We start from the raw sequence: 27,451 nt of genomic DNA on the forward strand, positions 1-27,451 counted from the left end.
TGCCCAGATCACACATAGTCCCAGCTGCGGCCTAGCTGAGGAAGCCACCACGCCCAAAGGGACTTCTGGCAGTCGCCACAGCAGCCCAGTCCCTGTTGCCGCAGAGACCTTCAGGGTCACCCCCGCAACGATCAAGTGGGGGTCGCCAGTCTCAAGGATGATGTTGAGTGCGCGTGTCATGCGGAGCTCCTTACCGCATGTCCGTCCCCTCCGCTATCTTGACCATGCCACAATACATTAAATTTGTGAGAGAGAAAATACAGCTTTATGCTACATTAAACTGATTGAAAGATGTTGAGAAAACATTTGCCACTTTGAGGGTGGTTCAAGTATGCCTTTGAGGATGCACCACTGTCACACAGTCGGGGCTATTCACGAAAGTGACTTACCCTGAGAGTAATTTTCACTAGTATTTTTTCTCTTACACTTTTCAGTAACTGTACTACTTTTGGCTATTCACCACTTAAGAGTGTAAAGCTGGTACATGTCTACATCCCCTGAACTAGAAGGGGAACCATATTTACAAGTGTAAGTTACTTCAGCCAAAATGCAGACGCAGTAAGTCCAGCACCACCCACTGACACTGTAACACCTTCCCATACTAAATAATGGGGGTAGGAATTTAAAATAGAACTTCATCTGGAATAATGTTATATTAAAAATTGGTATTTTAACATTTAAAATATATAATTTTTTTAATTGAATACTAAAAAATAAATAGAATTAAATAATAAATGTCATTTAATAATAAACTATTTTAATAACATTTTTGTTTAAAAAACAAATGTAACATTTTTTTTTTAAAAAACAATAAATTCTATACACAACATTATGTAATTGTTAATACATAATAAGTAAACACAAACATTTTACTTTAGATGGGATTTAAAAAAAATTATTTACATTTAATTTAATATGTTTAAATGATTGTAATAATTACTCAATAAATAAGTTAATATTTTAAAGTTACTACCAGTAACTTTTCACTTGTCGGTGGAGGTCTAGGCCAATTGGAGGGGGAGATATCTGTACTGAAAAGTGTAGCAAAAAGAATGAAAGTTAACTTAAAAAAATATATATATATTTTAATGTCAAATCCTCATGTAAACTAGTTTTTCCTTATTTACTTTTGTTGTAGAAAAGTTGACATTTTTATAAGCATTAATAACATAATTTAAATTTAAAATGTAGGTGTTTTGAATATATTAAATTAAATAACAATTATTTTTCCGAAGTTTAAATTATAAAACATTCCCACCTAAAGTTAAAACATGTTTATTATTAACTAAAAAGTATTATGTCATGTATAGAATTGTAACTTTAGTTATATAAAAATAGTGTTAAATTAATTATTCAGTTTAAAAAGGACAAATAAAATATGTTAGATTTTATTTTTCGATAATTTCTAGACTTTAAATTCTATTTTTTCATATTTTTAAATAACTTAATTTAATAAAATGTTATTTCCTATTTTAAGTCCCTTCCTCCATTAATTTCTATGGTAGGGTGATGCAGTAACATGGTTGGCCATTTGTGGTGCTGGACTTACTCCAGCTCTGAGCTGGAGTACATGTGCTACTGTTTTGGGCACTTTTTGGCTGTAGTAAGCCAGTGAAAAGGAATGAGCGTACTCTTTTGTGGGTGCATGCATGTCCTTCCATTAACCCCTTAAATTTTGTCGTACATATTCCCCATTTTCCAGCCAATCTCTTCTGCTCATGCCACAATTACTACTTACTTTTACTTTCCAATCTTTATTTCGACCATTCGGTCATAAAAGATACACAGTACAAATAAAAATCACATGTAACTCCATCATAACAGATAAAACATTCAATACATATATTAAAAGGATCCTGTACAGACTTAAGCATCTTAAAAAAGAGAAGAATTTCTAAGTACTACCCAACATCTTTAAGAAGCGATTACGCGTATACCAGACATTAGTAAAGAATTTGGAAAGTGCAAAAACACTTTGGCCGGTAACATCAGATTTTAAAATCCTGTACATTGGTGCATATTCCCTGCCACCCATATTCCTTATCAAAGGGAGGAGCCAGTATTTTCTAGCTGCCTTGTAGGCTGGGCAGAAAAAGACCACGTGCAAGTCGTTTTCCTCCTTGTCAGCACAGACAGGACAGTGCTTTGTGGAGGAAGCCGATGACCAGGAGCTTGTAAAGGACCGGAAGGGCAATGTGCCGTATCTCCATTGGAGGAACAGCTTTCTAGCAAGTATAGGGTAGATAGGATCCAATGCCTTTTCAAACCTATAAAGATCCTTGCTTTGCAAGAACACAGATGATAGGGACCCGTCTGGCTGGGTAGCTTTGGCCCCTGCCCATTTGTGTTCGTGGTACAAATTCGCCAGGGACCTCTTGGAGATGTTTGATGCTACAATCGCCGGCTCAGTCCATAAATCAGGGAGCCCTAATTCCATACAGGTAGCTTGAATGTTTTTGACCCAGGGGATACTGAGCGCCTTGGGGTGATTCAGTAATTCGACCAGTTCCGCCCTATAGTCTGCGAGATCATTGCTACTCCATAGCCTACGCCAGAAGGCTATGGGTCTCAAGCTTATCTCGTCAGCTAGTGGTCGCAACCCTAAATCAAGCCTCAAGGGGAGGAGCGGGGTACTCGGGGGGAGTGCGGCTATCTGTCTTATGAACTTATTTTCTGTTAGTGACAGGCTCCGGCAGGGCGTATGACCCCACAGTTCAGCCCCGTACATAGTCGCTCCCCTAGCCTGGGCCTTATATATCTGGATTAAAGCCCCCAATGGGCGGTATGACGAGCCGGTCATCATCCGGGCGATGCCCCCAGTAGTTTGTATAAGTTTAAGGTTTGCCCTACTCTGGTGGGATACCCAGGTCATGGTTTCGTTGAGGGTCACACCAAGATATTCAAAGGTGGCTACTCTCTCGAGCCGCACGGCTCCCAGTTGTGGATTCGGGCGCACAATTACTACTAAAACGTATACTTACGGGAGGAGATCTCTGCAAAGAAATAAAAGAAGAAATGTGGAGGCAGAAAATCCACATGTAGGTTTGTGAACATCATTTTGTAGTACATTAGTAGTCCTATTCTAGTACTACTAAGTTAACTAATAAATGCAGTTTGTGAATAGGGATTATGTCTACAAGAATTTCAGCCATCAATCCATCTCCTTGATTCTGAAAGTTATGGCACTGGCCTCCTTTCCTATTATGTGAGAAACCTACCCAAAAATTAGTTCTTAAACTGTGCATTCAAACTTTTCTCTCTGAACGGCATCTGCTAGTGGACAAACAAAGCAAATAGTAAGGGGTCTATTTACAAACTATATTTTGTAGTACATAAAGTAGAACCGCAGTAGTACTGCTCATGCACTACAAAAGCCTATTCATAAGCCTACACGAGGAGACCCCTGCATCTCGTATCATTTCCATTTGGAGATCATCACAAACATGGCAGAGATCTCTGCACACATAAGTATACGATTTAGGTATGTACGCGGGAGGGACCAAGAGGAGTGGTAAGAAAATGGTGAATGATAGTCAAAAATGGAAGGGATTTAGGGAATTGTAAGGAGGGGTTTGAGGTGTTTCAAAAGTGCTTCTTATATGCCATATACAATGAGCTATGGAAGGTCTCTCAACACAAAGCTTATGAGAGACTGCGTGAGATTCATAGGATTAATCTTGAAAAGGCTTTGACTGTGGTTGACAATGGTATGACCACATTAACCAAGTATATATTCACTGGGCAACATAGTATCTTCCGCTATTGATATAATGCAGCAGGACATGTCTATTTTACAACATGGGCAATCACAACTCCGGTCTATTGTACTACTAAGCTGGACACTTCAAACCTTACATTCTGGCCATGTGCGGTGGTGTTATATTAATAGCACTAATCTGTTTTCTTCATATGACCTAACAGAAATGAAAGATATTAATTGAATAATTAGCTCTGTTACCTTTCACCGTGGCTGAGACACCGTCCACAGATTGGATAATCCATGGGTATAATACCCTACCAGTCACAACTATCCAATTCCAATATTGTCTACAACATCACCGAGTAGGCAGATATGAAGCGTTAGAGGAAGGATTTGTGCATGAATACTGGGAAATACCTAACAAGTTCAGATGCGGGAACGGCGACACAGAAGTGTTTCTCAGCGCTTCCGACTAAGAGAATGCTTTGAGCGGGTTCTCAGTATGCAAGGACATTTCACTTCATGGGCCTTGTAATACGTTGGTTGTGAACTTGTCCTGTTATCTGATGGCTCTCCGGCTGCTGTGATTCACCCAGTTTTCAAGCTACTCTCTAACATGAGTTATTTGATGCTGAATGATCAAGGCTGCTGTGGAATGGAACCGGGCATCACTTACCTGTTAACGGTTAATTCCATAGTCACTTGTTGCACACAAGTACTGTTTACACCTGCCCGCACAGTTAGGGAGGCAACGCTGTGGCTTTCGATACATGTTTCTGACATGCGCTTTGATTCTCTAAGCAAACAGAAAGCCATGCTTTTTCAAATGGATGTGGCCTTAACATCCGCCAGAGAGACGTTTGATCTCCAGGTTGCGGGGTCCTCATACGAGATATTGAGGCTACTTCATAATAACTTCTCACTGCATTTTGGGGAGCTGGTCCATCGTATCTTTAACATGTCTGATACAAAGGGAACAGTGCACTTTTTTAAATGTGTTGGCTCTGGATGGTTGTATGACGGAAGAACGTGTCCCTCAACCCCGCATACCTAAACAACGAGGTCTGACTAACGACTGCGTCTTAACTGCGCAATGCTTTACTACACATGCCTTTACGACTTAATTTTGTGGTAAAGGCATGCCTGGTAAAAGGGTATGTGTGAATAAGGTCGCCAGCCCCCTCCCCACTGCCCTATGGAACAAACTCCGCCCGCCCCCCACCCGCCCTGAAGTGCAAATAACCCTATCCCCTCCCAAAATAGTGTAATTCGGGGCAATGGAGATAATTCCTTATATTTCTCCTCAGGCATTATGTTTATCGATGCACCACTGTCTATGATAAAAGCTATTGAGCAAACATTTATTTTCAAAGAAATCTTCGTACAATGTTTGTATGACTTTGGTGCTTTATTTATTTATTTATTTATTTTTGACATTCGTAAAGCGCAAACAAATGCCCGTAGGCTTCTCGGGGCTAAATATTCTATACAAGATTCAGGGCAGGTTACCGATTAAATAACCATGTTTTTAACAGTTTTCGGAATTGAAAGAGGGATTGGCTTGATCGAATCTGAAGAGGAAGGGTATTCCATAGTCTGGCTGCTGTAACCACAAAACGTCTGTCTCCCCAGGAAACAGTCTTGGTGCGTGGCACCATTAGTTGATGAGCTGCTGCGGTTCTCAGTTGTCTAGTGGGGCAGTAGGCGGTAAGCTGTTCTATGAGAAACTGCGGACCCTGTTTATGTACCGCTTTATAGGAGAGGCACAGAGCTTTAAATTTTATACGATTCTTAATCGTCAGCCAATGATAGTTACGAATAGTCTGCGAGATCGATTTAAATTTAGGGATTTTGAAAGCATTCTCGCAGCGGCATTTTGTACCGTCTGCATTTTATTGATGACCCTACTTTGTGCATTGGCAAATAGGCCACTGCAATAATCCAGTGAAGAAAGTACAAGAGTGCTAACCAGTGTTTTTCCTGCACTTTCTGGTAGGTACGGGATTATTTTTTTAATCAATCTTAGCTTATAAAAAGCAGTTGATGCGATTTTATTGGCATGGGAGACAAAGTTTAGGTTGTCATCAAAGATGATTCCCAAGTTCCTGACCCTTGAATCAGGGTTAGGAAGAGATCCTAGAGATGAAGCCCACCATGAGGATGACCAATCCTGTGAAAGCTTTCCAAAAATGACCACCTCCGTCTTCTCGGAGTTAAGTTTAAGGCATGTCGACTTTCTTTGACTGACATTTTTCCTAACAAGCAGCCAGCCCAACATGCAAACATTTCTCTGAGGTAAACATCGACATGGCACAACCAATTTCCTCACTTTCACTTGCTATTGAGGCGGAAGAACTGTTTGACGATGATTTAGATGATGATCGACTTTGTTTAGTGTCACTTTTCCTCAATCAATGTCGCTGCTAGGCCTTGTGGGAGTGCGTAGAATGTTGCTTTTAGAATGTTCTGGAGGTAATCTTGTTTTTGCACCGTGATGCACTTGCTTTTTCATTTACCTTCCAAACAGTCACAAAATGGCTCTCTTTTTCACAGTCTTCACATATCTGTACAATGACGGGTATGGACAGCTCTGCAAGGACAACCCCGAACACTTCACCTTCAGCCAACTTCACAGAGTGCTGTAGTACGATGACTTTCGTGTATTCAGGAAGTCATCTATTTTTTTCATCTTAATGGCAATTTGCATTTTCTGACACCTGATTGATCTCAGCCTTGTAGCGCTCATGTTTGCAGCGTTATTTTGCAAGTTATGATTATCAAAGACTGCGCTTCATAAACCGGGTTGAATCCGCCTTCAGCATTAACACTCCGTATAATGTACAACTTTATTTTGAATGGCAGCGCTGTACCTTTCTTTATGTATGGCCTGACCAATGGGCTCTCGACCATCGACATATAGATTCTTTGCAATACTTCTGTTGTCTTCACTGGATATACAGCGGATGGAGTTGCACTTTGACTCCACATGCATGAAGCATCGATTACATCCTTCGACAGCGACACATGTGGCACACAAAAGCAGCCTGCTTGGACCACAGCAAACTCTCTGGGTGAGCACAGTCATTCTCCGGATTACTTACCCCATCCTCATTGCCATTTGAAGCGTTATCCCCAGCCTGGGTACCCACTAATTACTACGCCACACATGGAGCTTAGTATTACACTTCTTTATTCTGCTGTGTGTAACTTTGAACTCCACATTCTAAAACAAGTTTTCACTTCATTGTGCTCTGGCGCGTAAGTCACAGCTCAAGGAGTCTGTTAGGAGCCAAAAGGGTTCAGTTATTAAACATTGTAAAACACTGCAATAAGATGTTTTGATGTGAACAGGGATATTCTGCTCCCCTCCCAGTTTAGCTCTCCACTCTGTTTGGTTCTGCGGTATGCACCTCCTTTTACGGATTTTCTCGGCATTCGCTTCCTAAAATGGAACCGACGGCCCCCATGCTATGTACTATTACAGGCACACATACATGCAGTCCTTAGCACACACGAGCATGTGACCTCTTCACAAAGCTATTCCTCCAATGTAGGCCAAGCAAGTTAAAAGAATGAATCCGTAAGATCCACTTCTATGACAATGGAACAGACCAGCCAATTTACTGTTCACCCATCGGGTATGCTGCCACCACCATGCTCGTATTCTGTAACTCTGGGTGAAAGCGGTAGCCCAACCCACTATGATGGAAGCACTTTTGCCACCCCTTCTGGTCTATGGTAAACACCAGTTCCTTAAGGTAGGCTTAGGTCCCAGTACGCACTAATGATTTATGCATTTGCATGACCAAATTCCTTACCAGTGTTTCAGATCCTAGTGCAGTTGGGGTACTCTGGGCTAAAGTGCATGTCTGTTACCATGAAGGGGACTTTTCCCATCCCAAAAATCTGACCTAACTATAACTGCACAGTGACGACCACCAGTGTATAATGTAATATATATATATATATATATATATATATATATATATATATATATATATAACGCTCCAAATCCTCTCGATTTCCAAAGAAGACAACAGCACTCGAGAGCTACTTTTCAACACTGCAGGTTTATTTTTCACAGGCACTCTCCAAACGCGTTTCGGCGTGTCGCCTTCGTCAGTGTATATATATATTTGTGTGTGTGTGTGTATATATATATATATATATATATATATATATATATATATATATATACACACATATATATATATACACATGTATATGTGTATTTATATATAGGTGTGTGTGTGTGTGTGTACCTTTTTATTTATTTATTAAACTTTTATTTTTAAATATTAACATGCTGTAACAATTTATTTTAGTAGTTCAAGGTTAAAGATAATAATTTTTAATTATTTTGCATTCATGTTACGTTAAAATATTAAAAATATTTTTTAAAGAATAATACACTTTAATCATTTCCCCCTGATTTCCAGTCTAATCCCCACACTATACTTTTATTTGGCGTAGTATGAAATGTCTAGACAGGAAAGTAGACACCTGTAGACACTGGAGCTGCTGCCGCACCAGCAAACAACAGTTCAGTTTAATCTGAGGCCAGAGTCATGAAATGCATGGAGCATGCATATTGCAGAACAGAATTCTGCAAATATAGCAGCTTGATGTGAACTTTCTCCATCTTGTCTGTGTACCATCTCAAAGCCAGTAGCAGCCCGTATTTTGGACGAGTGGCAGGGCGGGTGAGGGGGCCATAGGGGTAAAGACTGGAGGGGGCAAAATATAAAATTCTTTTTTAAAAACTTATCTTCAGCCGACCGTGTCGCGCGTCATGCTCCTCTGCTTCAGGTACAGGCTTCTAGAATTCCCTACGGCCAATTCTGAAGCTGCTCTCACATGAGAGTAGCTTCCGGATTGGCCTGAGTGCCCTGGATTGGAGCTCCAGGAAAGACTGGGAGTCGGTGCTTGCTCTCTCCAACCCAGCAATGCAGCTGGGGATGGAGAGAGGTTCACAGTGCATGATTGCTTGACCGGCCTCAGACGGGCAGCCAAACCATCATGCGCAGTGATGGGAGTGCACTACCACTCCCCTAAGTGCTGTCACTCCACAGGCCCCGCCCCCAAGACTTGGCAGGAAAGGAGAAATAAAACGAGCATCATTTTTTTTCTCCTTTCCTGCTGTTTTTGGGAGTGGGGAGGCGCTCCTCCGCCATAGCGGAGGAGCCGCCGCTGCTCAAAGCTGTCCTGATGGTAATTCTTACATGATTTGCTGAAGCAAAACACATGAGTGCTCATTATCAATCAATCAATCAATGAAAACTTTATTCGGATAACAAACTATCCATAAAAGTACAAATACATAAAAGAAACATAAGAGTCACAAAAACAGTTAAAAAGAAGCATCGTAAATTCACAACATACATACAGGTTCGCAGATCAAACATAGTCAGTCTAGCTCGAACTGTACGCAAAAGAGTGCCAGTGCGAAATATGAGTTCATCATTGTCCATTGTTAATATCATTGAATATGCATTTTCCAAACTAATAGGCTTACATTTTTTAAAATACGGAGGTAAAAACCATTTAATATATTTCATATAAAATTTACAAAAGAATAAAAAATGCAACGCAGATTGGCCACTCAATCCGTCACACGGACAGGGCAAGGAATCAAGTATTCATTATCATAAAATACCAATGTTTGTGTGTCTGCCTATTTTTGTAGTTTTAGCGTGGACCCATCTTTCACCTGTGAGAAGAAGAACTCAGAGGTATGGCTAAGGAACAGCTGTACATTTTCTTCACTCACAAAGGTTACAGTTTCCTTCGAGGGTATAGGATAATATTAGGTTTCACATCACAAATTAACAGCTGTTGTAGGATCTTTGAAAAATGACTTTATTCTAAATTTTATCTTATGCACATTATGGAGCGTGGTAGGTACCACGTGATTTATAACTCATCTTTTGTAGAATTAGCAATAATGTTGTGAATACTCCTTGTTTATGTGTGTCTGCCATTAAATAGTCTTTCTATTTTGTTTCCCTCCAATATCCTCTAAGATATTGACGAGTGTGCTGATGCATCACACCAGTGCCATCACAGCTGCACCAACACCTTTGGCTCTTACAGATGCAGCTGCCGTCCAGGATTTCTCCTCGAAGATGACGAAAGAACATGTAACGGTGAGTGTATACACTCACAAACATCCCAACTCCTAAATGTACTTCATCCCACAAGTATTCCTCTTTTTAATGACCTTTGATCACCTGTTTAAAGCATAGGTACTTGGTAAGAAGGAGAAGTAACAAGGTCCCAAATGGATAACAACTTAGAAAGGACATGGGTGCATCCATTTTTATATAAACTGGGACAGTGTGCATGCTGGGAGAATGGGATTTGTGTATAAATATGTACTCACCACATCCCTGGCTTAGTAAACAATGCCTCTGCTGGTCCACCAAAAGATCCAATTAGTGCACTATGAGGCATTTACCATCTCCTCCTAGCCCTCGCACAAAATATTTTGCATATAACTCTGCAAGTAAGTGTTACTTTGTGCTATATTTGACTGGTTGCTCTGGTGAGGCATGAAAGGCTTGCCCAACAAGGCTTAATGAAGAAATTGGGAAGGAAGCAGGGTAACCTGTGAACTGTAGAACCTCTGAAACTGACATGCCAGTTCTGCACCCACAAATGGGTCACAGATGTCACTCACTACAGGAAATTAAGTAAATCTGCCTCCACCGGGTAGAATTGTCTAAAAGCTTTGAAGCTCTATTGGTCCAAGTTCTCTTAAGACAATTGTCTGCAGTTACCTCAGATGCCTCCGACACAGGAAATCTAAACTTTCCTCTGAGTAACTCTCTTCCAGTTAAGCCTGGGACAACCAGCTCAACCAAATTCCTTTAATACAGCCCACATTATTTATTTTTAACAGTATTTATATTGTTTATTTTGCCAGTGCCTTTCAGAGCCCACAATTGAGACTTGCAATGTTAACACACAATATCATATTAACATAAAATTAGATTATCTGTACATCAAAAATGATCTAAACCTTTCAAGGAACACCTTTATTCAAACCTATAAACATGCACCTATAAATGTGGCACTCAGCAATTTAAATATGTATATTCTACCCATGTGAAAACAACACAGTTATCATATAGCATTGCACATGCTATAATAAGGAAATATATATTCTGAATCTTTGATCTTTATCATGTCCTTCTTTTCAGATTTGGATGAATGTGCTGTTGGTAATGGTGGCTGCTCACATCATTGCGCCAACACCTTTGGGAGTTCAATGTGCTATTGCCCAACTGGATATGAAATTGACGTGGATCAAAAATCATGCAGAGGTATAAGACCACTTTGCTGAATTCCATGTCTTTTATTTCACACAGGCTGTTCAATGTCATTTTCTAATGTCACTCCCACTTGCAGATATTAATGAATGCCTTCTGCCCATTGGATTGGTTGGATGTCCTCTTGGTTGTGTCAATACTCCAGGGAGCTTCCATTGCAATTGCCCCGATGGTTACAGGGTGAGCACTGATAGCTGGTATTGTATTGGTGAGTTTACCTTTTTGTTAACAATATTGGAGGTCACATAAAAGTTGACAGAAATGGTCCGTAATTTACCTTTGTCTTACTCTAACCCTATATGGGAAGACTTTGTTCCTCAAACATCCATAAATTCAGCCACTCCAGTTCCTACACCGGCACAATGAGTGGAAAAAATTTCCATTAAAATGCTCTTGTCACTTGTATTGAAAAAAGCATCATCTTGACAACGATATGATGACCTGCAATGGGTTACAGTGGAGCAACCAACAAAGAGCACCTAGGCACTGCAGCTTCTAAGTGCACAGTGACAGTGTTAATGGGAAATCTAGTTTTTTGACAGTTACATATTTATCACGGCTCAAAATGGGCACCACCTAAACCTTGCCACTGACTGGGAACCGTGCTGGAGGAGGACTCACGGTGCACCCTGCCCTTAACTCTTGGGTTGCCACTGATAACGCCGCTGCTGCTCGCTGCACCCGCTTCGCGGGTGCCGCTTCACGGTTGTCAGTGAGGGGCGCTGCTGCAGGCGCCTTTCAGGGAGCTGCTTGCCGAGAATCCATCAAGGGCGAGTGCTGCAGGGACTCGGAAGACCAGGAGTCCCTGCGTTGCACAGGTGCGCACGGACGCGCCCACAGCGAGATACGCCCCCCGCCTGACCAGAATCAAAAGGCGTGCGCCCGCTCTACTGCCTGGGACACCACCTAAACCTTGCCACTGACCTGGGAACCGTGCTGGAGGAGGACTCACGGTGCTCCCTACCCTTAACCCTTGGGTTGCCACTGATACCGCCGCTGCTGCTCGCCGCACCCGCTTCGCGGGTGCCGCTTCGCGGTTGTCAGTGAGGGGCGCTGCTGCAGGCACCTTTCAGGGAGCTGCTTGCCGAGAATCCATCAAGGGCGAGTGCTGCAGGGACTCGGAAGACCAGTAGTCCCTGCGTTGCACAGGTGCGCACGGACGCGCCCACAGCGAGACACGCCCCCCGCCTGCAACGCCCCCTACTTCACGACTTGGCCAGCGCTCAGCGGGACGCCGAGCTAAGCCCGGGCAAAGGGCGGGCAGTCTGTGGCAGTCAGGGGCTGACAGAGGCTGGGCTGGGCCACATCCCTAAATTCTTGCCTACGCTCGTGTGGGTTGAGTAACAGTGCCAGAGGGAGGATGTCGACTCGATCTGGGAAATTGCTAAGGACTGAAGGAGGAGCAGCCGGGAGTTCCATTATAGGAACTATGGATCGTTTTATTACCAGAGTAGCTGCAGTCATCGAGAAGGAGATTGTGATGACTGAACGTCGCCTCTCCGAGGTCTATCTACCTTCTAGACACTCCTCCCTGGGGGCTGTGGCCCAGGCCTTGACTCCACCATCGGGAATGGCCCCATTAGCTGACCCCACAGATGCCACTGCACAGCCACGTCTGTCAGTTATAGGAGCAAGTATAGACAGATTAGAGAACCTTGCTGACCTATTGCCTGCGGTGGCTGTCATTGAGCGGGGGGAGGATACAATATTGCAAACTCCACCAGGTCCCGCTAGAGGGCAGACCTCCCCATTGCTACACCAGGCTTCCGTTGTGGAGCCATTACCGCCCAGTCAGCCCCAAGGCGTTTCCAAACAGACGAAAAGGAAAAGGAAAAGGAAAAGGGCTACGAGCTCACGTAAAGGTTGTTATACCACACTTTATAAGCGCCCAAGAAAGCTAGGGCAAATGGGATTCGGGTCAAATGTAGAAAATGCCACAGCTACAATTCATAATGGGAGGGTAGGGGAGTCTCTGGGTGCGGGAACATCTTTTGATACGCCCAGAGTACTTCCTAAATCCCACAAGAGTATAGTCACTCCCCTTGAACCAGTCGATCTCAAACCTATCATGGACCTCATTAAAATTCTAATTGTCCCGCTGATTGACCAACTTAAGGGTTTGGGGGCGAGAGTAGACAAATTTGAACAATCCACCCTGGATAACTTTTTCTCTCTTAAGACTCTTATTAAACACCAGTCTAGAGCAAGTGAGGATTCAGAGGGTAGGAATACGGGAAAAGGACTGCCTCCAAATCCTCTCCCAGTGCAGGTTGCTCCTAGCTCAACCCTTCTTCCCGAGACAACAACTGGCAGGGATTTTCCCTTAGTCCCACCGGTTCCTCCACCTACTAAGCCAGGCCCTGTCCCTTCTATTCCTAACTTAAGACCAAAGCCCCCTATGGTATCTAAAAATCAGCCCAATAAACCATCTCAAATACATACACTGGCAGCCGTGGGGTTGGCCAAGAGTAGCCAATCTGCTCAGCCGAGTGCTAACACTAAGGGGGATGGGACAGCACTGCCAGCCAAGGTACCTACTCTTAACTTGGCACCTGATGCTGCCACAATAGCTCCCCCAAAGGTTACCACTCGGATACCCCCGGTTAATCTCCCCCCTGACTGCCACCCCTTTGTAGTAGTTCTCGTTAATGTTCCATCATTGAAGGCTAACCAGCCCGAGTCACACCAGGCTCTAAAAAACAAGTGTCTCCATTGGTTAAAAGCAAACAAACCACTCCCAATAGGTATGGACGGATTAATCCTTGGTGTTCGAAGGGTTGGTTGGGTGGGACAGGGTAAAAAGCGGTTGGAGGGAGACTGTATTATTATTAACTTCCAGGATAGTAGAGTGGCTGAGATAATCTGTGGCCAAAAACAAGAGGGGGATGGCCCTGGAGTCAGAGCAGTGGATCTGACCTACTTCTACCCTAGGCCTGCTGGTAATCCGCCCAGGCTTGTAAATGGGGATATTTGTCCAGGCCCTAGGGGAAGCCCGCGATATCCCGTGGTGCCCCTCTTCTTTCCCCAAGCCGGATGGCCGGAGATGACCTGGGGCTCCAGGGGACACTGACTCGAGGGCGGGAGCGGGACGTTGGTAGGGAAGTTGAGAGAGTCTTCGCCCCCTCCCTTGATGCAGCCCTCATCGCCCCCCCCCATCTGAAATCCATTCCTCACTACTAGATGTACCGGGAATGATAGAGATACCCGACATAATTGGAACCCCGATGGATCTCCAAGAGGTTTCCCCAAGTCACGACCTGGTATCCGGGGGCGTCCCAGCTGTGACGGACCCATCCTTTAAGGTCCTCAGCTGGAACGTAGCTGGAATTTCAGGGAAATTGACATTGCCTGACTGGAATGCATTAGTGGACGAGCACTCCATATGCATTTTTCAGGAGACTTGGAGCATGGTTCCCACTTATAGGGCGGGATACTCTACCTTCTCTATCCCAGCAGTTCGTTCAGAATCAGGGAGGGGACGCCCATCTGGTGGTCTCCTTATCTGGGTTGCTGCCTCATTGAATTGTAGGATAGTGGAGCATCAGACTGGTTGCCCGGACCTCCTTAATATTACCTTGAAGTACTCCAGGGGTCGAGCCATTTTGAACATCTTTAACATCTATGCAAGTGGCACCAAGGGGGGACGGCAGTCCCCTACAATTGCCCTCCTGGATGATCTCTTGAGATCAACTTCTTATAAGGCTTGCACCCTGATTGCCGGTGATATTAACTGCACATTCGAGCCCTTGGGCTCGGATGTTTCCCTGGACCAGGATGAGGAGGACGTTAGGAGGGGAATCCCTGCTCTTGAAATAGCCCCCATTAAGAGGTGGACCGAGGTGGCCCTGCAGGTGTACACCCTCAGCTTGGAGTTTAACTTGAGGGCTCTTAATGGGAGGACAGAGTCGGATAAGGGGGGGGTTCACACCTACAATAGGCCCAACCACACATCAAGAATTGATTATATCTTGCTTGATGTGTGTTTGTGGAATTCGGTGAAGGACATGGCTGTGGTCCCCTCAATAGAGAGCGATAACTACTCACTTTCCCTCACCTTAGATCCTTGGTGGCTAGTTGATAGGGGAAGCCTGGTACCCTCCTCTATAGTGGAATTGGGCGAGTCACAAGTAGCTTTGTGTGGGAGGAAAATAAAGTGGACAAAATTGATTCTCTCAGAGGAGAAGGTTGCTGCCATAACGCACCTGTTAGCCCAAGCACAATCTAGCTTAGGGAACTCTGAGGAAGGATTGGGGATGGCGTGTGGGGTCTTTAGTGAGCTCACTGAGGCCCTAATCAGTTTGTTCACTGCTCCCCCAAATAGACGAGGGACCAAAGAAAGACAGGGAGGAACTAAGGGATGGTACACCCATACATGTAGAGAGACCAAGACCAGACTGGTAGCAGCAGTTAAATCTAAATCTCAAATTAATATCAGAGAGGCTAGAAAGGCTTACTCCAGGTCCCTCCAAATTGCGAAGAAGGACTGGGAGGAAACATTTTGGGCAGATTTACTAGCTGCCAGTAAAAGTAAGGATGCTAGAGGGTTTTGGAAATTGGTGGGTGCCCGCAACAGACCCGACGATACTCTGAGGACATGTAATATTCCTCCCCAGAGTTGGTCGAAACACTTTGGATCCCTATATGCTCATGTAGATGGCCCCCTAAATGATCCTGCCCCTGCCCCCGTCTCGTTAGGGGACGTCACTTTAGATCTGTTTACAGGTAGGGAGGTCGAGGAGGTTATAAAATGGGTGGCACCACGGAAAGCTGCAGGACCGGATGGTCTTCCGGGCGACCTCCTACGTGCATATCCATCTGACTGGGGCATAGTAATCGCTGCCCTTTTAAATGACATCCTAAAGGGCGGCCCTGTACCGGATTCATGGAAAGGGGCTGGTGTCGTCCCCATCTATAAAAAGGGCTGTAGGAACAGCCCAGGGAACTATAGGCCAATAAGCCTGATCGATTCTACCCAAAAGGTGGCAGGAAAGGTAATTTTGGGAAGGATCCTTAACTGGGTGGAAGAAAATAGAGTGCTATCTGACTTCCAGGCTGGGTTCCGCTCAAGAACGGGGACCATCGAGCAGGTTTTCAGATTAGCACTCTTAAATTGGAAAATTGTGGAACTAGGCAAGGGCAGACTTTACTTGGCCTTTATTGACCTGAAGACTGCCTTTGACCTGGTTCCTAGGGAGGAACTTTGGAGGGTGCTTCAGGGACTGGGGCTGCCCCCCTACATTCTATCCCTACTCATTAAACTCCACACCAGCAATTATGCCCAGGTCCGATGGGGGAAAAATGGGGAAACAACGGACAGGATACCGGTCTGTAGGGGAGTCAGACAGGGTTGCGTGTTAGCTCCCACACTCTTTTCGTTGTACGTAAATGGTGTGGTTGAGTATCTCCAGCAAGAACCAGCGGACGCACCCTGTCTGGGGGGAGTAAGGATCCCTACTCTGCTTTTCGCAGATGATACTCTGCTTATTTCAAAAACTCCCCAGGGCCTACAGAAGCTATTGACCCGTTTCCAGGACTTCTGTGTATCTAGGGGTTTGGTCATAAACGTGGCAAAAACTAAATATTTGATTTTGCACCCCCCAAGGAAATTAGGAAATCCGCCTGTCTTGAACACCGCCCCCTTGGAGAAAGTCTCCGAATTCGACTACCTAGGGCTTCGTATAACTGACAATATGAACTGGTCCGCCCACATTGATAAGATGGTTCTTAACCATAAAAAGGTAGGAGGTGCTCTGCTTAGGGAATTTCGAGCATCACCGAGACAAGCGGTGAGTCCTGCAATCGAAATCTACAAGGCAAGAGGCGTAACATCAGCATTGTATGGGGCAGAATTATGGGGTCATTGCAACATGGATTCTCTCACTAAGGCCGAGAACAAACTTTTGAAGGATCTCCTAGCCCTCCCTTCAAGTACCCCGACAATCCCGGTGCTCCTGGACGTTGGCTGCAAGAGTATTAAAGATCAGGCTTGCCTCCGTCCACTGCTTCTTTGGTCCCGCATTTGGAGGGTCCCGGAGCTAAAGTCCTATGCCGACGGCCTGGCAGAGATAATGAACATGGGAGGCTGGGTCAAGATCAAGTGGCTGAGGGACATTAAAAGTCTTTTGGGGGAGTTGGGCTTGGGGTACTGCTGGATCTCAAAATCTGCTCCACCAAAGGCTGACCTCAAAAAGTTATATTGGGATTGGGTCTCTGGTAAACTTATCAGGAACCAACACCATTGCAATCTGACTGCATCATTTTTGGAATTAAAGGATGTGGCTGCGTTTGAACCCTTTCTGGACCTAATTTCCTTGCCAGCTGATAGGTCCCTGTACTATAAATTCAGGGTAGGCACCCTTCCGATTGGGGCCTTTGTATCAAAATGGAATGGTGCACATCGAACGTCTTTCTGTGCTTTTTGCCCATCTAGGCTAGAAACTGTAGCATATATATTTTTTGAGTGCCCAGACTATACTAAACCCAGGAGACATTGGCTCAAACCTCTTTTTAAACGCCTGGGAACACGTAGGCATTTGGTCGCACTACGGATTCTAATGACTGATTCCGCCCCTTTAATAGTTTGTGGTGTTTCTAAGTTTTTAAAACATTCATGGTTGATTCGTTGCAAGAGACTCTCAGTTTCAATTTAATTCATTTTTTAGCTAATTTATCTTGGGTTATTCCCACTTTTATCTGTCTTAGCATTTAAATGTTTAACGTACATTGCACTGTTTTAAAAATATGTTTCATGTGTATGTATGCTTCCAAGATATCTTGCTTATCGAATAAAAGCTTTCAACAAAAAAAAAAATGGGCACAAGTTACATCGAGGTCTACTTTCTTCAAATCTTTTCATGAGCTCGGAACCTTTCTTTAGCTAATTGCTACTAAGATTAAAAAAAGACTGCTTTGGAACCTTAAGCAATTTTCATTTGAAGTAACAGGTCATATTCTTAACCTAAAATAAGACAAGAAACCTTGCCACCATCCCCATCAATTTCCTCTGCATTGCAGCTGCTAATATCTTACAAACCTCGAGCCCGATTCACAAAAGTAATCTGAGACTAAATCCTAACTTTATGACTTTTGGTATTCACAAAAGGTATTTAGGAGTAGTAAAGTTAGGATTCCGAACGTTACCACTCCTAAACTGAGACAGAATCCTAACTTTACGACTTTCGGTATTCACAAAAGGCATTTAGGAGTAGCAAAGTTAGGATTCTTAACTTTACTACTCCTGAACGCCCTTTGTGAATACCGAAAGTCGTAAAGTTAGGATTTTGTCTCAGTTTAGGAGTAGTAAAGTTAGGAATTGTAAGGAATCCTAACTTTACTACTCCTAAATGCCTTTTGTGAATACCGAAAGTTGTAAAGTTAGGATTTTGTCTCAGTTTAGGAGTAGTGAAGTTAGGAATCCTAACTTTACTACTCCTTAATGCCTTTTGTGAATACTGAAAGTCGTAAAGTTAGGATTTTGTCTCAGATTACTTTTGTAAATCTGGCCCCTCACTTTTACTGTGTGGACCTCAACACTCTACATGATGTCATCAGTTGCAAAGTCAAAGATAACATATGTAGCCACACTTCCATTGAATGCTTGCTTCTCAAACCCCAAGGCTTCAACCTTCTGATACTATCAAGGACACACTCAATGCAAATGTGCCCCTGAAGACAAAAGAAGACATGTGAGGATTACAGCTCAAGGAAGTATTTGAGTCCCTGAAACCTCTGCAGATCACAAAGAAAACTTATCTCAGAATCTAAACCAAAATACTGCGCCAGCAATCTCAGCACAGCTACTAACAGAAGTAGAGCTCTGTTCAAATTCATCAAGCACTACATCAGCCCAATACTCGACTCTCCTCATTAGAATATGCAACCGATAAGTTAAACACTGCAGGTTTTTCACAGTTCAACTCAAACAGTATACTGATGAAACCTAAGCAACAACCTACATTTCTTCATTGCCAATTCACAACACATCTTCACTACGCTGAACATTGATGAATTGTTAAACATCCTCCATTTGCTTGAAGCTATAAGCTATATGCTATGTAGACAACATAATTCCATCCTCAAAAATGAACTCTTTCACCTGTGAAGCACTCAAGCCACTACTGAATTGTATTGAGGTTTCCTTACTCAGGGTAATTTTGTCAACACCACCAGGACCAGACAGATCTTTCCTCTCTTGAAGAGGCCTGTCTTGACTTCTATGTCCCACCTTCCAATCTTAGTTGTGTCACCTTGAAGGCAGTTGCTTCTCATCTGCATACTTGAATCAATCGAATGCTCAATGTAATCCCTGTGCCCTATGCAACTATCAGTCAGTTTTCAGAGACAAAAACCAGCCAGGTGTTTGCCAAAAGCTCCCTACATGACTGACAACAACGATCCATCACCTCTTCCCCTCATCCTCTCTTTAATGTTTGCTATGGTCGACCATCAAGTCATGCAAAACCCCATGGGACATTGTGCATCTATTTATTAGTATTACCCTAGTCCTAGTTGGGTTTAAGGGTTTGGCCCTTGTTTCCAAATATCCAAGATGCGAATAGGGCCACTATTTTTGACTTTGCATTTGCAGAAGGGAGTAAATGAGCTTGCCTGCCATACTTGTCAGCTCTAGTATTGGTAGAAATACATTGTGCTGGATTAGGGTTAAAGCTGCAGTTCTGCCAAAATATAAAAATCAAATTATACCTAGCTTTAATTTGTCCTCTATGGTATAAGCTATTTTGACTGGAATCATGTTCATTTTTAACTATCCTAAGAAATACGCCTTTTTGGAACAGACTATATAAGTGTGCCTCTATGGCAGGCATACAAGCCCCCTTTACTTCTAGCATAGATTTTTGCCTAAGACGAGTTTCACAAGATTCCTTTTGTTTTGAGAAGTGTTAGGGTACGCCAAAGATGTAGAGGAATCTGTAAACAGCCCCACACCTTCCCTCAACCCATACCTCAGGTCCGCGATACCACAACTCTAAGGAAAGTAGCAAGGGGAAAATGGGGAAGGGAAAAAAGAAACAGAGACCAGTCACAGTGGCTTCCCAATGGTGCTTCCAGTCTCAAGCCGATGGTCAGCCTCACCTGTCTCTTGTGCTCATACTAAAGACAAACAACAGTATGACTTAATCAACAAATACATATTATTGGTAATATATAGGTAAGTGCTGTTCCAGTTTATGTTACCAGGCTTAGTAGTTGTGAATATGGTAACAAATGTTTGGGAAGTCTTGCAATCCAACCCAACATCTGCAATGACTTGAGAACCTAGATGACTGTGAGTTGCAGGAGCAAAAAGGTATTTACCCTAATCTAGGGAAAAGGGAGAACCCTGGGTCAACCAGAAAGGACAACTTAGCAAAGGAGCAGGAACCAAAAGCTGTGTGAGAATTGGAGAGAATTGCGAGAAAGTCACTTCAGTATTGAGATATTGTTAGCCACTGATTCTTGGCATTGGTTAGAATCTTATATTATCTCTTCATAGCTTAACCAAGAAGTGACTGCCACCACTCTGAAGCGTAATGCTGAAATGTAGCTCCGCGATACACACCCAGGTACCACCTAACTGTGTTCCAAAGCTTCCATAGCCTATGATAGATTTTAAGGCACGAATGTAGCATAAACGTTCAGTGCGATGTGCTCCAAGATGTGATTGTGAATGGTGACCTATGTGCCTGACAAAGACAAACACTCAATGAAAGAACTGTTGGCCTTTCATTGTGCTTAGGTAGTTATTTGGAATGGATTATCACATATTACAATGGAACATTAACTCTTTCAAAATATTACACTTTTGGTGTTTAACAGCTAGATTCATCAAAGTCCCGTTTTGCGAGTCTGTAATAGCGATTCATAAGGAATCGCTATTAAGGACTTGCAAAACGGGATTCATCTAGGAATTGCAAAAAATATAGCGATTCCTACATCTTCCTTATTTGCGATTAGCAAATTGCTAATCGCAAATAAGGAATAACTCCCCATTCATTCCTATGGGCCTAAGGCCTAAGGCCCATAGGAATGAATGGGGAGTTATTCCTTATTTGCGATTAGCAAATTGCTAATCGCAAATAAGGATGCGATTTCAAGGGTGCCAGGGGTGTCCAAAGGACACCCTGTAGCACCCCTGAAAAGCAAATGTAGCCAGATGTTGCGCACACACATGTCCAAAGGACATATGTGTGTGTAACATACCACTCAGAAAAATGCACTAAAGTGCATTATTCTGAGTTTTCGCTATTTACCACGAAGTCTGACTTCGTGGTAAATACCGGCCAGGAATAGCGAATTCGCTAATAGAAAATGGTTAATGAATTGCATTTAAGGAATCTCAAATAGAGATTCCTTAAATGCAATTCCTCGCAAATGTGCGATTTCGCAATTAGCGATTTTTGCATTTGGGATGATGAATCCCAAATGCAAAAATTGCACTCGCAAAGGGCCAGATTCTCAGAATCTGGCCCTTTGCGAGCCGTTTTCGGCTTGATGAATCTCGCTGTAAATCCTGTATTTGATCTTGTGGTATTTGTATTTACCAGGTCTGATAAACACTCAGCACTTTTCTTCAAAACTCATAATCAGGGCCCTTCTGTATATCCATTTGAGGGAGCTTTCTGAGATCCACCTTAAATTTGTATTTATATTGGATAATGCAAACACCTTTGATTAACAGAATTTAGTGTGAGTTGTTTTGCCTTATGGTTGTCTACCTACCAAATAAGACCTTCTCATGTAACAATCCTTTGCTCCTGAGCCACAGCTCACACCTGATTACATTTTAAGAACCTAATTATTAATGAGTTGTGAATTCAAATCCCTATGCATCCCTTTTGGCGCAGAGATTGGAATTATTAGTTAAGTAGTAATGACCACACACCTAAGTTCCAAGCAGTTCTCTCCAGGTAGATATTACCAAATTGAACCTGCCACAATGTATCATGGAAAACATTTACAATACATTTTTCTGTCAATTCTGCATGTATGACACATTTTTAAGAGGTAACCTTGGACTTTAAGGGATGTATGCATCTAGTAAATACTGCACCCTGGGTTATCGGTATTTACTGGGTGCTGTAAATACCTCACCCAGGTAAAGCCTACTTACGGTCAGGTCCAAAGAATGACTGCATAGAGACACAGCCTTTCTCTGGTATTTTAACCTGAGGCAATTAGGCATTTACAGCTGGTTGCATCCCATCATTGGGCTGCATAGATTATATACAATACATCTTTTGTTCATATGCAAGGATTTCTCTGAACTCTGTAGTTAATCTAAAAGCTTGATCATTGTTAAGTAATGTTTTTTTTTACTTTGATTACCGCTTCAGTTTATAGTTGAACCCACCCCGTGCCAGGAAAAAAAGTAGTTGACTTAAGTTACTTCCTTCTCAGTGGGTCTTGGGTAGGTCTGGCCAAACTGTGCCCTAAAATGGTCTGTAAAGGAACTAGAGGACAAATCATACAGTACTTTCTTGGCTTGGTAGTCCCACCCTGTTGTAAACAATCCATCCAAACCATCTTCCAAACTATGAAGTACTATGCCTCATCTTTGTTGATTGCCTTTTTGACATCACACAGAGCAACCTTTAGTAACAAGAAGGTGTGTTTAAAAGGCGAGGGTCCAGATTTACTACCATTCTTGCAGTTCAACATAAAATTCAGCAGGGCTGCGCAAAATAAGAAAGGTAGTGCAGCACCCTATTTAGTAAGAGTAGCGCACTTCTATCTAGCTTAACAACTGCACTCCAGTACTAATTTCAAAGCAACAACAACCATCAAGAGTAAGTCCTGAAAAATGTGTAATGTTGAGGCAATTACCCATTTTATGCATAGGACTATCACTAGACATTCCGCTTGGCCCATTTCCTCCAGTTTCATTGGAAGCTAAGATATCACACTTCGCCAGATCTCTGTATTTTACTCGATTTGGCTTTGCATGTGTTTCTGCTGTTCCTGCCTAAACATACCTGCTTTCCATTGATAATCCAGAGGAATGGCACGCCATAACACTAGTCGATTTTGTGCTGGAATATGTATGGCACTGGAAAGTTGATCGGTGCTGCTATCTGCTTTGTTTTGCATCACAAGACAGTTTTGCTATGTGAGAGCGCTAAATAATTGAAAATTTGGACTAATATTCAAAGTGCCAATTTTTCTATATATGTTAACTATATTTGTTCTCATTCATTATTTGTAGATATCGATGAGTGTCTGGAATTGGAAAATTCTGAGCATAGGTGCGAATGGAAGTGCATCAATGTGCCTGGATCCTACTATTGTGTATGTCCTCGGGGATACAAAGTTAGCACAGACCGCTATCAATGTGAAGGCAAGTTGTAGCACACTGTGCAAATTTTTTAGATCACAGCGAATATTATACAAATTAAATAACTTGGGAGGCACTTCATAAAGACTTTTATGAGCATTTGAAGTAGTATTTAACAAGTACTATTTCATATACTCATGAAGGCCTTTGTGAATTGATCCACAGGGCCTATTCACAAACTGCATTTTGTAATACTTAAAGTCGCACTACAGTAGTACCACAAAATGCTATTCCAAACCTACGGGGGTGACGTCTCTCTTTACCTCTTCTGTCTTTTCTGTATGGAGATCTCCACACACATACCTATCTGTTTCAGTAGTAAATGTGGGAGGGACAAGGGGGAGTGGCTGGAAACCGGGGGAATATTGCTCCTCAATAGGGGCGATGTAGTAAAAGTTAAGAAGAGGTTTAGGGAAGGTCGAGCTAATACAAATATACACTCACAAAGGATAAGATCATTGCTATTCACATTGCTATAACCACACTCCTAAAGTTAAGACAGCCCTAATGGTGTCAAAATTGGTGTAAATGTACTCCACACTAGCCTTGGAGTAAGGCAAGCACTAACAGGTACTGCAACAAATTGTCATATAAAGAACAGAGGCACAGGAATGAAATAACACTCGAGAGGAACCAATGTTAAAATCATAAGCATTTTTGGGCATGTTATATGTGTGTACGTGTGTGTGTATTTTTCTATTTCAATGTGAAAAATGTATACTTGAGCATAATTCGCCTCATGCAATTTAATAATAAAACTAAGGATTTCTAGGGGCATCCTAGCCTCCTTTAATGAGTCCCACAGCTTATGACGAGGTACTAGGTCGAATGCTGATTTTAAATCAACAAATGCTGCATAGACGGTTCCCCCTGCTAAAATCACTGTAGTCCAATAAACCATCGTAAATCTAAAGACTTGATCAATGGTGCTGAAGTGGGGTCCAAAACCCGCTTGATGGGTAGATAATACATTCTGATCTACTATCCATTCATCAACTCTACCTAGCACAAGACTCGCAACTATTTTTTGTAAAGTATCAATTAGGCTTATCGGCCTATAGTTGCAACAAATTGTCATATAAAGAACAGAGGTACAGGAATAAAATAACACTCAAGAGGAACTAATGTTAAAATCATTAAATGTTTTGGGCATATTATATGTGTGTACGTGTGTGTGTGTATTTTTCTATTTCAATGTGAAAAATGTATATATATATATATATATATATATATATATATATATATATATATATATATAGTTATTAAATAATGATGTTATTATTTTAAAAGATAATGCACATAATTAAAAAAGTGTTGAAACTTTTACTTAAAATCTAAATATAATTACAATGTATTAAGCAATCTTTAACAAAATGTGCTACATATTAAATAAATAAATAGTTTAATTGGGAAATATGTCAAATTATTGTTGAAACATTTTTATTTCGAAATTGAATTGATATCATTCAAATAATTAATTATTTAATAAGCAGTTACTTTGATGAGTTTATGTGCTGTAACATTTTATTGTATTAGTTCTAGGTTAAGCTTTTGTTAATCATTTTTCTGAAGAAGAATAATCTTGAATAATTTCCCCCATATCTTCCCAGAGGGAGATCTCTACGGTGGCAGGGATCTCTACCTATATGTGCAGAGTAACTAGTGGTAGCTTTACACTCATAAATATTGTTGTTGAAAGCTCCACCCCAGAGATGAGGGAATGGAGAAATGTAAATCTTCACCAGGGTGTAAGTCTACCCTCGGAAATGGTGATTAGCAAAATCAAAGTGTAGCATTATATCTAAGTGCAGTAGTAAATATACATGTGAGTACATATATACACATGTATATGAAACTTTTTAAAAAGACTTCCATGTGTGCAACCCCAGTTGCAGTATCCAAACAATTCAGCAATCACATCAGACATTTGAAATCTGCTTTGTATTGAGAGTAGGTTTTGGTTGAATTGATAGGAGTTTGCTTTCCCTCTCTAAATGCGTTTTATCATATGGCTCAAATGCACCATCATTTTATATATAATTCCATTAGTCTACCACTCACAAATTCCAATCAATTTAGTTAGAATTATTATATATGTTTGTGTTGTTGTAGAAGGTTACATATTAGAATAGCCAATTGGGGAATATAAACACACTACGTTTTAAATGTTACACTTAGCACCACAAGGAATTCGTCAGAAAGCTAAATTAGTTTGTATTCACCTTTCAATCAGTTAGAGGTGATTTAATTAGCTGTGTGACTTTTCTTAGTTTCAAGATCAAAACACAATTCTGTAACCTCCCTGCCTCTGAATCACCAATACTATAGGCATGGGAGGACTGAATTATTCCCTACTTCAAAGTTATGCAGAATAGAAAGTGAAAATCAATGTTTCAACACCAGCTCCTCGATATTGTTTCTCAGTATTTTACCCAGATACTCATCTACTTTCAGCAGGCAAAGTATCAGGGTGAAATACAGCAGACCCATGGGATTTGTAATCCATATGGGGCCAGTCACTGTTTGGAATAAGGTTTAATACAGCATAAAATAGCATAGCATAAAATAAAATAGCAAATCATACCATAACATTGTTTTTATTGACATGTTCCTATTTGCTTTAGAATGTTTTAGAGAACTTTGGATACAACATATGTTCATTCTCTTTGGTCTGATCAAGGATTGGGCAAGGAGTATTTTCTAAAATGTCTCAACAATTCCCTCTCATATTGTTTAAATGAATGCTTTTGTCTTTTTTGTTTCAGATGTTGATGAATGCGTCTTCCAAAAAGCTGGTTGCTCCCATCTTTGTGTCAACACGCCAGGAGGTTACAGGTGTGAGTGTCCAAATGGGCACCAGCTAAGTCCCTACAGTAGGAAAACTTGTCAGCCAATAAGAGCGAAGACCATCAGAATTAAAGGGAAGGCCATCAAGACATCCTGATGAGAATTTAGTCTTGAACAGAACTTTTTTTTTTACCGGTGTGGTGTACGTTCTAGCTTTTTAAGAATTACATTGGAGATTCGAATTTAGAATTGAGCTCACAAGATGAACCTTGACAATGTGTAGTGGATTTTACACTAGTATGAAGAACGAAGGCATAGATTTCCTTCTAAAATGCATAAAGTGTGTAACTTTGTTTCAATGCTCATCCTCTTATTCTTTAAGTATAATGCCATGATGACAGCTTTACCTATGTTATTTTGAGCACTGTTTCTCAAAAATATGCATGACAACGTTTTATTTAAGAAACCCAAGTATTCTAAAGAACCAAAAGGTGATGGAAATGTAATCTTGTCAATGATGTTTCTCACATTGATGAAATTGAGAGTCATGGCAATCTTTTCTGTAACTGATAAATCAAGTGAAATACATTGGATGATGTGTGGGTGAGCCTGCACTTTAATAAAAATAAATTTTTGGTTTGTTGGCTAAATCTAAAGAAAGGTGGAAGGTAGAGGAATGGAAATGTGTTAATTGGAGAGGGCTGTAAGCTCCACCAATGCGTTGGGAAGCTAGAGTGGAAGAAGATGGCAGATGGACTCCTCATCCACAAACAAGAAGAAAGTTAATTGGACTTCTTTGCCTGACGTAAAATTTATATTTCATGCAATGCCTTCTATTGCAAGCATTTGTATAATAAATAAAAGCCTAGTGCCTCTATACATGGCAGCAATACACTGAAGCACATCATTAACTCATATGTCTATTGTCTATAAGATAATCCTTTTGCTCTTCATTAGACAACTTATGCAACTTCCAAATAGGAATTCAATTGTGCAGAATACTTAGAAAGGAACCGTTCTAGTCTGAACCAAAGCACCCAGTAACTTAATTTGAATGCAAATAATGAATCCATAGTTGCAGCAGCGGACCATGAAGGTAAGAACGGTGGGGCAGCAGGCCGGTTGGGAGGGAGGAATTTCGACAGACGATGACAGGTTGAATTTAATTATTTATTTAAATTCCCCTTGTGGTCGTCTGTCGAATCCCCCCCTAACCCAGCTTTGCAGCCTCACCGCTCTTACGTGCACGGCATCTCCTACATATTTGTAAAAGCAACAATCTTTTATATATCAACGCAATAG

General features: G+C 41.9%; 1 protein-coding gene across 1 annotated transcript in view; it reads left to right on the forward strand.

The window, feature by feature from the left end:
- LOC144773868 (uncharacterized) overlaps nucleotides 1-26,591 on the forward strand; it is a 196,871-nt gene extending 170,280 nt beyond the window's left edge. Inside the window, exons 6-10 of the mRNA XM_078658952.1 lie at nucleotides 9,724-9,846; nucleotides 10,903-11,025; nucleotides 11,111-11,239; nucleotides 23,234-23,365; nucleotides 26,128-26,591. Coding sequence (XP_078515078.1) covers nucleotides 9,724-9,846; nucleotides 10,903-11,025; nucleotides 11,111-11,239; nucleotides 23,234-23,365; nucleotides 26,128-26,306 — 686 coding nt within the window. The 3' untranslated portion in view covers nucleotides 26,307-26,591. The remainder of the gene's footprint in view (nucleotides 1-9,723; nucleotides 9,847-10,902; nucleotides 11,026-11,110; nucleotides 11,240-23,233; nucleotides 23,366-26,127) is intronic.
- Nucleotides 26,592-27,451: the final 860 nt, after the last annotated feature.

The sequence above is a fragment of the Lissotriton helveticus genome, chromosome 8, assembly GCF_964261635.1.
Source record: "Lissotriton helveticus chromosome 8, aLisHel1.1, whole genome shotgun sequence".
Lineage (NCBI taxonomy): Eukaryota > Metazoa > Chordata > Amphibia > Caudata > Salamandridae > Lissotriton > Lissotriton helveticus.